Raw genomic sequence first — 13,347 nt, forward strand, 5'->3', positions numbered from 1 at the left:
TAATAAAACTTCCACCGTATGATGATTCCAACATGCTTGATTCAGTATTTCACTGGTTCTGTAATTGTAGAACTGTTTGGGGGAAGAATCATGGCACTCGCAGGAATCCTGAAACAAGACAAAATTGCTGCAGCTATCCAGGCTTGTCAAGGTGAGACACACACACACACACACATTGTGTTTTCTGGGCACTTTTCATGGACATAATATATAAAAACGTGTCCCCATAAGGACAAGGATTTCGGATATTGCCATTTTTGTGGGGGCATTGTGTCCCCATAATGCCACACACACACACACACACACACACAGGTGCATTGGGAATGGGTAGATCCAGGTATCCAGGCAGCCGGAGACTGGTTGCCATCAGGATCCCAGTGTGTTTGTGCCGAGTATCCAAGATCATACACACTCACACCAGCCATACACATCTCAAATCACGCTTACCGTAATTTTCTTAAATATGGCACACAAACGCATGTTGGCAATATATATAATCTAGCCTAATTTGTTTTTATCACATTTGCATTTTTTTTTAAATTTTACTTATAAATTAACATGGGCTGCGAACGATTCAAACGATTAATCGCGATTAATCGCATCCAGAATAAAAGTTTGTGTTTACGTAAAATATGTGTGTGTAGTGTGTATAATTATTTTATATATATAAATACACACACATGCATGAAATATTTGCATGTATATACATTATATATATTTATACATAATTCATATTATATAGCCTATAAATTTAGATATTTGATTCATTAATAACACATTTTTCTGAAATATATACAGGAATGTGTGTGTATTTATATATACAAATTAATTAAACACACTACACACACATATATTATGTAAACACAAACTTTTATTTTGGATGCGATTAATCGCGATTAATTGTTGCCCAGCCCTAAAAACCCTAATATAAATACACACATGTATATTTAAGAAAAAAAATATTATTTATATATAAAATATTTATATATAATATAAATATATAAATCTATATACATGAAAATATTTTTTAAATATATACAAGCATGTGTGTGTATTTATATATATAAAATAATTATACACAGTGCACCCACATATATTAGCCTATGTAAACACAAACTTTTATTTTGCATGCGATTAATCGTGATTAATCGTTTGACAGCCCTAAAAAAACGTATTATACATTATAATACAACTTTATTGGCAGTTAATGCAACTATTGTAACCTAAAATGGCTACATCTAAACTAACTAGCCTATAGAGTAATAGAGAATAGTCGAGACCACACCACAGGCATAATTGACCTTATCCACAGATGCGCTACTTCCTGAACTTCAGCCAGCTCCTTGTTTCCTGTCTGCCATTATTGGCCGAACTTGATTAATTCAGGTGTGTCTGATTATTGTTGCCGTGACTACTGAGGTCAGGCACAACTGGATTAATCAATTTGGCCAATAATGACAGACAGGAAACAAGGAGCTGGCTGAAGTTCAGGAAGTAGTGCATCTGTGCTTACGGTCAATTGACGTTGGCAGCCAATCAGAATCCATCCTGCTATGACGAGCTCGAGCATTTAAAGAGCCAGGCAGCAAAACTGCAGCGAACGTTTATGCTGCGTTCACACTGAACGCGAATAGCGCGTCAAATTCGCTTGAATTCGCGTCAAACACGTGAATGCACAAATAGCACTAACTAAATCATTCGCGCATAATGCGCTTTACGCGCCAGACGCTCGACGCGCGAATGGGGCGTATTCGCACCTTCCGTGCCGTGCTCTTTGCCTCATTCGCGCCGCAGGAATTTTTTACGCGCGTAAAGCCTTGTTTATACTCGACGCGTCCGCAAGAGCGCGAAGGGCGCGCGCCAAAAATGATGCCATTCGGGTGTGGGCGGTCGTGCGCGTAGGGTCCGCAAGACCCCATTGTGCCTGGCGGTGTGCGCGGCACTTTTTGTAACTTTGCGCGCGGCGCCGCATCCGAAGATGGACGACTACGAGCCAAATCTGGCCGAACTGGTGGTACGATCTGTACCAGCATGTTTATTATCCTTCTGATACACAGAGACATTTGCATTGATGGGCGACCACAACATCTCATCAATACATTTGCATTAAAGGAGTAGTTCACTTTTGAAAAAACTTTTGCTGATAATTTACTCACCCCCATGTCATCCAAGATGTCCATGTCTTTCTTTCTTCAGTTGAAAAGAAATTAAGGTTTTTGATGAAAACATTCCAGGATTTTTCTCCATATAATAGACTTCAATGGGAACCAAACAGTTCAAGGTCCAAAAGAGTTAATAACAGTTTCAGATGCAGCTTCAAATGTCTTTAAACGACACCAGACGATGAATAAGGGTCTTATCATGCGAAACGATCGGTTATTTCAAAACTTATTCCAAAAATGTAACTTTTCTAAGGACAAATGCTAGCCTTGCTCTATTCTGTGAGGCGCGTTTGTAACGTCACGTAATACGTAATTACGTTCAAAAGGTCACGGGCGACGTAGCCGGAAGTACAGAATCAAAATCGTCCGACATCGTTGTTTTTCCTTTTAATTCCTTTTTTTGTAAACGGTGTTTGAGCTAGTTTGCACGTTCAACCTATGCGTTCAACTTGTAAACACTGACTCTGTACTTTCGGCTACGTCGCCCGTGACCTTTTGAACGTAATTACGTACTACGTGACGTTGCAAACGCGCCTCACAGAGAAATCTAAGGAAGTCATTCCTTATCTAATCTAAGGAAATCTAAGGAAGTCTAAGGAAGTATTTATATGAAATTCAAATGTAGGCTTTAATATTTAATATATTTTTGTCTTTCAGCCCCAGGAACGTTCCAATACAAGTCGTTCTTTGAACAAGTGGGTCTGATTGGTAAAGCCTCCTCGGATGGGGAGAAGGTGTTCAAGGCCCTGGACCAGGACAAGAGTGGATTCATCGAAAAAGAGGAGCTGAAGTAAAGTGTTTGTATTGTGAGGCAGATTGTGTGACGGCACCACACGAAGCCCTTTCTGACCATGGTGTTCTTTGCTTGGGTCTCCAGACGCTTCCTCCAGAACTTCTCCGCTGGGGCCAGAGAGCTCACGGAGGCGGAGACCAACGCCCTCCTGACGGCTGGGGACAGCGACGGAGACGGCAAAATCGGGATGGAAGGTACAAAGCCAAATCACAGGTTGAACCGGCCCATGGGGAGCCGTACTCCTATAGAAACCACTGTCTGGCTCCTCGGCTATAGCCTGGGGAATTAATCAGCTCGACACATGAGAATAACACACACACACACACATGTACTGATTATCCTGAAAGACTGGGAATTCTCTTTCTCCCACGACAATGTCTTTCCAGCAGGGTGTTGGATAGGATTAGATTTGCATGTGAGAAACATCCACACTTTGATATTAATTGACTTCATTTAGGCTAATGTGACACCCGGCAGATCCGGGCCACATCTGGTACATGTGGGCCGAATTTGGGCCGACGCTCATTTCTCTCTCTTTCCCCCCTCAGAGTTCTGCGGCCTGTTGAACTGAGAACGGGGCGATTGTCTGGATTGACTTCATTTCACGATTCTCTCTTCTTTATTTGCATGTGTTATCTGTGATTCGTTCTTGTGTTTTAAGTTGCTAAATAAGTTGTTTATGAGTTGCTAATTAAAATACACTCTAAAAAATGCTGGGTTGTTTAAACCCAAAGTAAACCCAAAACAAACACAAATACTGGGTTAAATAATTTAAATAGAAGACTTAACCCAACGGTTGGGTTTGTCCATATTTGACCAAAGTTTAGGGTTTAAACAACCCGGCATTTTTTAGAGTGCAGCCTTTGTAGAAAATGTGCAAATCATGTTTGGGAATACAATTGAATAAAAACTTGCTTCTGTAACTAGTGATCGGAAATGAAACTGCTCAATAAAGTGAAGTCTCAAGTATGGGAATTCTTTGTTTCATGTGATTTTATTATGTTTTTACCTCTCAAGTTTATGAAACAGAAGACATAACAAAACAAATATCACAATAACAACAGCAGTAAAATATATATATATATATATATGAAGAGTTCAGATGCAAAAGTCTCTAAATGCCATTTGAAATTTTCTTCTGTAATGATGATTTTTATCAAACTTGTATATTTAAGTTCAGTAATTTCACTTAAATAACAATTAATAGGTAATTATCATTGCCATTTAAGTGAAATCACTGAACTTAAATATACAAGCTTGATAAAAATGATCATTCTAGAAGAAAATTTCAAATGGCATTTTGCATCTGAAGTCTTCATATATGAATTATACAATGTAATTTAAAATAAAAAATTTAATAAAATTCAATAAGATGAATTTTAAAAATAAAAATAAGATATGACAAAATAAAATAAAAATATGAAAATATGTTAAATTAGATAAAATAAGATAAGAAAAGATATCAATTAAAATAAAAATATATATGCAATATAAAAAATAAGAAAAAATCTAATATTTTAAAATATGATATTACACGATAAAAAAAAAATAAAGTTCTTCTTAAAATAAGAAATAAAATGCAATAAGATGAAATAAAAAATACAATTAAATAATAAAATACGATATGATATAGCCTGACCAAATAAAATAAATAAATAAATAAAATACGATAAGAGGACATATAAGATAAAATAATAACAAGATAAGATAAGATCTGAAATAACATAAATATGATGATAAGATAAAAAATATAAACAAGATAATATAAAATAAACAATGTAAATAAAATAATATATAAGATAACATATAAAATAAAAAAAATCAATTACGATAAGATAAAATAAATAAAGATATAAGTTCAATAAAAAAAATAAAATTATCAAAATAAAAAATATGATATAAGACAAAATAAAAACTAATATATATATATATATATATATATAAAATAAAAAAATAGTTTTTAGTTTGTCTTATATCATATTTTTTATTTTAATAATTAAATTTTTTTATTGAACTTATATCTTTATTTATCTTTTATATATATATATATATATATATATATATATATATATATATATATATATATATATATATGATACATTGTAATATAAAAGAAAAAAATAAATAAAATGCAATAAGATAAAATAAAAAAAGATATGACAAAATAAAAAATAAAATATGATAATATATAAGATTAGATAAAATAAGATAAGAAAAGATATAAATGTAAATAAAAATATAGCCTATAATAAGATGTAATATAAAAATAAGACAAAAAAATAAAATAATTTAAAATAAGATATTACATGATAAAAAATAATAAAGTTATTCTTAAAGTAAGATAATAAAATGCAATAAGATGAAAAATAAAATACAATTAAATAATAAAATACGATATGATATAACCTGACCAAATAAAATAAATAAATAAAATACGATTAGAAGACAATATATAAGATAAAATAATAACAAGATTAGATATGAAATAAAATAAAAATATGATGAGACAAAATAAAAATTATATATATATATATAATTTCTTCTTAAAATAAGATAATAAAATGCAATAAGATGAAATAACATATACTATTATAAAATAATATTTTATATTATGTAAAATACAATTAAATAATAAAATATGATATGATACAGCCTGACCAAATAAAAAAAAAATGAAAAATACGATAAGAAGACAATATATAAGATAAAATAATAATTAGATAAGATATGAAATAAAATAAATTAAATATGATGATATAAGATAAAAATACAAAACAAGATAATATAACATATAAGATATAAATAAAATAAGATATAAGATAACATATGATAAGATCAAATAAAATAAGATTGAAATAAAAAATAAAATATATGATATGATAAAAGAAGACACTACATCACAATAAAAATGATGAAATAAGACAAAATAAGATATAAGATCAAAAGATATGATAAAAATATAAGATTAAAGATCAAATAATAAAATATGATGAGATAGCCTATAAGATCAAATAAAAAAAATGAAAATATGATAAGATAGGCTAGATAAAATACCATAAGTGAATTTGTAAAGATGAGCAATGACTCGATCTGTGTTTGACATTGTAAGGAAGGTTTCAGATTGCACAGACTATAAGAAGATTTCAACAAATCATATCTCCATGTGACATCTCGTGCCAGAGTTTCTACCTGGAAGAGAAACACGACCCCCTCAATCAAACAATCGGGGACGAATGAAAGCAATCAGATGTCTCCCCGAGATGATGAGGCATGCAGGGAAAGGGACGGCAGCTCAACCCGAGGGAGGGCCTCATGATCTATAGGGTCCCACACGCGGTTCTAAACGCCGTTTGTGAAAACTAAAAATAGTCCGACTTGACTACTGGACACATTTTTTCGATACTATTCCAAACCTAGAGCTATCCGTTACTGAGCATCGAATTCCTGTAAATGGTGAGGCTGAGGGCTATATAAGCCCGGAGCCGCGGAGGAGCCGCTCACACCTCGACTAGCAACTCCTTCGCTTTTTCACTCGCCTTAGACGAGCGCAAGGTGAGTGCAAGTGGACACACATTCATACTCCTCAGCAGGGGACATCCACTGAACATCAGCTCACTAGATGGTGATGATGGTGGGAATATACTACTAGGAACGGGGAGAGCATCATGTGTGCTCTCACGTCCCGCGATGGATGAGGGCGATAAGACATTGGAGAGTTATGTAAACTCTGAGGATAACGGGTGTGGATAGGCCTATAGCCTACTGTCAGTTTGGAACCAGGCCGGTTCATGATGTAGAATTGAGTTTCTCAGAGCTATTGAACTCATGCGTGAATCTTTCTCACTCAATCTCCTGTTTTGCAGCTTTACTCAGAAGCAGAGAAATGGCCGTCGCCAGCATGCTCGCCGCAGCCGATGTGGATGCTGCCATCGCCGCCTGCCAGGGTAAGGCATCACGCGCTCCTCTCGGGTTACCGGGGATCCCACATCTGGGAAAACACTAGATTTATAGACTGGCATCAGAAGCTCATGTGCATTCAGACATAAAAAGGGACGAGCCAAACAGTTTTCTGGCTGGATTATATTTCCTGCCAGTTTCTGACGAGGTCAACAAGTGGCCGAATTTAATCTGAAGATTTGATGAGTAGGAGTCACATGATGAAGTCCAAAACAAACAAATGATGTTGAAGAGGCATAATGTAATTCATATCGGATATAACACAAAAGAAAGTAATTTATAGCAACTATATTACTTATTATCATCTGCCTAAATGCTTATAGTTGTGTAGAAGTTGAATTTCTTTATTTAATCTGAAAATTTGATATGCTACATGAATAAAATATAGTCACATCAAATCTAAAACAAACAAATTATGTTGAAGAGGCATAATGTAATTTATATATTGGATATAACACAAAAGAAAGTGATTTATAGCAACTATAGGCTATTGCTTATTATCTGCCTAAATGCTTATGTTTACTTTTTTCTAAATTTAATCTGAAAATTGGATATACATGAATAAATATAGTCACATGAAATCTAAAACAAACAAATGGTGTTGTGAGGCATAATGTAATTCATATATTAGCCTATATAGGATATAACACAAAAAAGTAATTTATAATAACTATGTTACTTATTATTATATTATATCATAGTATTATCTGCCTAAATGCTTAAAGTAGTTGTGTAGAAGTTGAATTTCATTTTTAAATTTCTAAATTTAATCTGAAAATTGGATATACATGAATAAATATAGTCACATCAAATCTAAAATAAACAAATGATGTTGAAGAGGCATAATGTAATTCATATATTATAAATATATATCAGATATAACACAAAAGAAAGTATTTTAAAGCAACAGTATTAGGCTGCTTATTATTATATTATATCACGGTAAAAAATATTTTCATGATTTGTAATCACAACAGTTTTTTCTTTTGTCAAATCAACTTAAATAATGTATGTATTTCATATAACATAATGTTTTGAGTTTCTGATGATTAAATCTCCTTCATTGTATTAACTCAATTTTTCCATTTCAATTAACTATTTTGTCTGCCTAAATGATTAAATTAGTTGTGTAGAAGTTGAATTTCTTTTTTTTTTTATCTGAAAATTTGATATACATGAATAAATAGTCACATGAAATCCAAAACAAACTAATTATGTTGACAAGGTATAATTAAACAAATGAATATTTTATAATTGATATATATTAGGGCTGTGCAAAAATTAATTGCGATTAATCGCATCCAAAATAAAAGTCTGTGTTTACATAATATATTTGTGTGTGCTGTATAATTATTTTGTATATATAAATACCTATGCATGCATGTATATATTTAAGAATTATTTGCGCTTAAATTATAAATACATAATCTATATTATATAAATATAAATATTTTATATAGGAATAACACATTTTCTTAAATATATACATGCATGTGTGTGTATTTGTATATACAAAATAATTATATACAGCACACACAAATATGTTATGTAAACACAGACTTTTATTTTGGATGCGATTAATCGCAATTCATTTTTGCACAGCCCTAATATATATCAGATATAACACTAAAGAAAGTCATTTATAGCAATTATATTATTATGTAGGATATTTATGCTCATGGGAGTCAACAAGTGGCCAAATTTAAGCTGAAGATTTGATAATGACAGATATGAATAAATAAATATTTGGGATATTTATAAACATGATATAAAGATTTATGCTTAAATGCTTAAAATGTGTTTTGTATAAGTTGAATTTCTTTTTCAAACTAAAATGTTAATGAATATTCACATTTTCATAAATATAATTCATTTTTTCAGAAATTAATTGGACAGGATATTGAGGGAAAAACCTGTCAACAAGTGGTCAGCATACACACAGAAATTTTTTATGGAACTTTTTTTGTACGTTTCATAGCATTTCTTATTTTTGATGACTTATTCTAAAATATATTTGATGACTGCCATTCTAAGACGTGAAAAATAGTAATAATGAGAAAGGCACATTTTTTATAATGAATCATGTCTCTCCGCAGCTGTCGACTCCTTCGACTACAAGTCCTTCTTCGCCAAGGTCGGCCTGTCAGCCAAGTCCGCCGATGATGTCAAGAAGGCTTTCTTTATCATTGACCAGGACAACAGTGGCTTCATTGAGGAGGAGGAGCTGAAGTGAGACTCGTCACACATTGTTTACATGGGACAAATGTCCAACGCAAGTCAGTCGTGCGCTTCACAGAGGGCTTGTGCTCTTTCCTCAGGCTGTTCCTGCAGAACTTCAAGGCTGGCGCCAGGGCGCTGACCGACAAAGAGACCAAGGCCTTCCTTTCTGCTGGTGACAAAGACGGTGACGGCATGCTCGGAGTCGACGGTAAATTAAAAAACGTCAATTTTAAGATCTAGAAGAGTTGAACTCGCGTCAAGATAGGAAGCTTTATCTCAAAACCCAACAAGTTAAGCTAACTCGTTTCATTTGAGGAAAACGATTGCCTCAATTCATTTAAGTAAAAAAAAAAAACAATAGTTATGAGTACTCTGAACTTATTTTATTCGAGTTCACTAAAACAATAATATTTCTTAAAACACAATTAAACTTTACACTGCATTTAAAACTGTATATAGCTGAAACTTCACTTTATTGAGTAAAAACAGTGAAATGACAAACTTTAAATGAACTCAGAGCACTTGCAGTTACAGCTAGCTCACAAAATCACACACAAAGTCAAATCCAATGAGTTAAGCTAACTCTTTTCATTTGAGGAAACCGAATGCCTCAATTCATTTAAGTAAGTAAGTATAAAAAACAATAGTTATGAGTACTTATTTAAGTTGAGTTCAATATAAGTAGATATTGCAGTCAAGAAATTAAGTGATTAAGTGATTGTTGAGAGAGGATTGAACAACTCCACAAACAGCATTACCAGCTTCCCTTATTACTAACCAGTTTGACTGTTATCATCATGCATCTACAGAAGTTGTTATTGGGAATGAACCGAGGATTAGATGAAGATGATTTAATGAGTTTGATTTAAAGACACCATGATAGAGGTCAGTGTTTGCTTTAGTTGGGCTCTTGACCCCGGACTTTATAACACCAGGTTTTCCTCTGGCTTCTGTATTTGAGTGTTTATATTACACATTTGTTGTGGCACAAATGCCAAAAGAAAATGTTGGTTTGCTGATGATTTATGGAATTATGAATCATCATTTGGTGTCTTGATTCTCTGATCTTTTCTAGAGAATAATCTCAGATTAAACAGGTGATATATAACTTGTATTATTCATTATAAAAGAACTGTGATTCTGCTGCAAGGCCCATTGTTGTTTCAATCAGATTTTAAAAACCTCTATGGTATCATGCGGACTTACACAGACATCAAGAATCAGTATATATGTATCTCAACAATGGTGACCATTAAAAAACGATTCATGCTGCAATGCATGCTGGGAGCCATGTATAAGGTTTGTATTATGGTAGTACCCAGCATGCATTGCAGTATGAATCTTTTTTTAATGGTCACCATTGTTGAGATTCATATGCTGAATCTTGATATCTGTGGTAGTATTGGTAATGAATGTTAGTTTCAGGTTAGTCTTCTGTAAAATCCTTCATCCTATATGATAGTCATAACATTGCTAGTTCTTATGTTGTAGAATCTATTTTCGAATACAACCAATAATATAATCAGAGATTAGACTCTAAATGAGATCAGTGAATCAAATCATTAAGTGATGATTGTCATTATTTATAACATTTCACATTTATACTGCATGGCCTCAACATGAATAGAACTATTTAAAACAAAAAAGTAAATCTAATTGTAAAAATATTTTACAAATATATTTGATAAGTACTTAGATATATATTTGTATCCATATGCAAATTATAAATAAAGAAATGACGTTTGAGAGGTATATTGAAAAAAAATTAATTATTTGTTCTCAGATATAACAATAAATAGTCATTTTGCAATTATATATTACATTATATTTAAAAAATAAAGTAAATGACTAATTGTATATATTTTAATATTAACTTCAATATATTTATTCAATGCAAATGTTTTTTCTATACATCTGCCACGCATATTTACATTTTTCATTAAAAAAAGTCGCAATAATGAATAAGTTAAAATGTAAATTCCTAATTGTAGATTTAATAAAAATATTATTTTAATCGTTATATGTTTTCCACAGATATAAAAACGTTGAATAACATTTTAAACCCATTTTTATTGATGCTATCACGTCAACATTTTTAAATATGTAAATTTCTAATTGTAGATATAAAAATTGTTTTATATTTTTTTAAAATATATATATTTAATAAACATATATTATATTTACTTCATATGCAAATAAAGAAATATATATTCATGATTATACATTTTCTGCAGATATAAATGTTTTTTTTTTCTCCATAAAATGTTACATTTTTCTTTACAAAGACAATTTTGCAATAACATTTTCATCATGGATGCTACCGAAACTATCACAATTCGTTCTTGCAATTTCAACAAGATATATATATATTTATATTCATATGCAAATTACAAATAAATAAATGACTTTAAGAGGTATATTGAAACAAATGAATTAATTATTAATGTTAGCCAAAGAATAGCTAAAAAGAATTCACAATCAAACATCACAACAACACAAAAAGGCCTAATAATGTAAGTGTCAGTTCCAGCTATAGTTTAGCATGACGAGTGGCAGTGCAGTTTATCAACACTATAGCAGACCCTTGATGATGTTTGTAAATGAAAATAATTCTTACTTGCACAATTGACTAATTGTGGTCTGATCTCTGTCTCATCTTTGTCTCATCTCACAGAGTTTGCTGCTCTTGTAAAGGCTTAAATTGTCGTCTGACCAAGACCCTTCCATATTCGAGGAGCCAGAACTCACGACAGCTCACAACTTTCTCAGCTGAAACTTTTTTATATGATCTTATTTATGACTGACTTTGGACAGTTTACTCAGTTTCGAGTACGTGTCTGGATAAGGGTATTTGTATGCGTAAGTTGGATGTTTTATTTCAAGCCCACTGGCCTGTGCAAATGTACAATCTTGAATGCACTTCTGGGGAAGAGTGAAAAACAAGGAATAAATATAGTTTTGGTGTAACATGTCTTTGAAGCGAGCTTTTTTACGCATTCGCCGCTAATTGACATTCCCATTGTGTTGTCAGATGTCCTCCCGGGACAATCTCTTCATGGTAATGCACTCATGTGGTGCGTTCAAGTCAGGCCGGAAAGATCGTATTCGTGAGTCACCACAAAGTCGTAAGTACAAGTGGGAAGATCGGGACTTTCTTGTGGGAAGGCCCGATGTATACGAATTGGGGATGTGTCAGTGAGAAACATGGTGGAATACAAAAATATTTTAAGTTATTATAGCATTGACATTGACATGCTTTTTTATTTACAACCAAATAAGCTAATGCTGCTTTCACACGCTATTGGAATTATCGTAAATACGAGTTTCAGTGTTAAAAATTGTACATGAAGTCAACAAGTCATTTACCACTGGGAAGCTCAGGGATCATTTTGATAGCAAAGTGAATGTTTATGGTTGTCAATGAATGGGAACGGCATGAATAAATTAACCGGCATGTATAAACCCAAGCCGATCTCACGGGAATTCGTACGAATTTTACGAGGTGGCTAATTCGTAACAATTCATATGACCTCACTCGTACAAATTTGTACGATTTTGCTAAATCGTACATATTGAACGAAGTGGCCAATTTGTATGAATTCGTACGAATGACCTACCTCTGACCCCGCCCCTAAACCTAACCATCACGTGGGTTTAGACAAATCGTATGAGTTCGTACGAGTGAGGTCGTACGAATTAGCCACTTTTTAATCACTCGTATGAATTCGTACGAATTGGTCATGAGATAGTGTCTGGTGTTATTTACGACAACAAAGCAATTGAATGTGACAAGTAATCACTTCAGAAGTGGGAATTAGAACATTTCCAATAGCATCTGATCAGACCCACATCTGGCACGCGTGAATTCCACATGTACCAGTCGTGGCTCGGATCTGAGCCGAAACTATGTTGATGTCTGTGTGGCTAAACACGACTTCCCAACTCGTACATACGAACTTCCCATGAGGACTTGAACGCACCAAAAGCCATGGATGTCCTGCAGGATGCTCTTGGCACAAGGCTGGGCGAGGGAAGGCCCGGAGATTTTCTGAGATGCACTGGAAGGGATTTGCAGAGGATAGTTTTCGCATGCCCAATTAGAGTCCATGGCAGCGTCCCGAATGCTCAGAATAGCTCATCGAACACTCAGCCAAGTTCAGTCTTCCAGATCCCATTAAACGCCCCCCCCAACGGGCACGATTTCATCAGAGCAAC

The 13,347-nt window shown here is 33.2% G+C and overlaps 2 protein-coding genes across 3 annotated transcripts; both read left to right on the plus strand.

The window, feature by feature from the left end:
- Positions 1-90: 90 nt before the first annotated feature.
- Positions 91-3,752, plus strand: pvalb5 (parvalbumin 5). The gene is made up of 4 exons (XM_039685810.2): positions 91-151; positions 2,820-2,952; positions 3,040-3,149; positions 3,504-3,752. Exons 1-4 carry the CDS (start codon positions 91-93, stop codon positions 3,524-3,526), a joined length of 327 nt encoding a protein of 108 aa, XP_039541744.1. The 3' UTR covers positions 3,527-3,752.
- A 2,672-nt stretch (positions 3,753-6,424) lies between these two features.
- LOC120489679 (parvalbumin beta 3) lies at positions 6,425-12,099 on the plus strand. 2 transcript variants are annotated; one of them, XM_039686675.2, is made up of 5 exons: positions 6,425-6,507; positions 6,819-6,899; positions 9,009-9,141; positions 9,231-9,340; positions 11,807-12,099. In XM_039686675.2, the coding sequence occupies exons 2-5, from the start codon at positions 6,839-6,841 to the stop codon at positions 11,830-11,832; spliced, it is 330 nt and encodes a 109-aa protein (XP_039542609.2). In that variant the 5' UTR covers positions 6,425-6,507; positions 6,819-6,838; the 3' UTR covers positions 11,833-12,099. The 2 variants fall into 2 exon arrangements, with proteins under 2 accessions (XP_039542609.2, XP_088984953.1); XM_089128827.1 differs by lacking the exon at positions 6,425-6,507 and having other exon boundaries at positions 6,709-6,899.
- Positions 12,100-13,347: the final 1,248 nt, after the last annotated feature.

The sequence above is a fragment of the Pimephales promelas genome, chromosome 3, assembly GCF_988280905.1.
Source record: "Pimephales promelas chromosome 3, fPimPro1.hap1.1, whole genome shotgun sequence".
Classification (NCBI taxonomy): domain Eukaryota; kingdom Metazoa; phylum Chordata; class Actinopteri; order Cypriniformes; family Leuciscidae; genus Pimephales; species Pimephales promelas.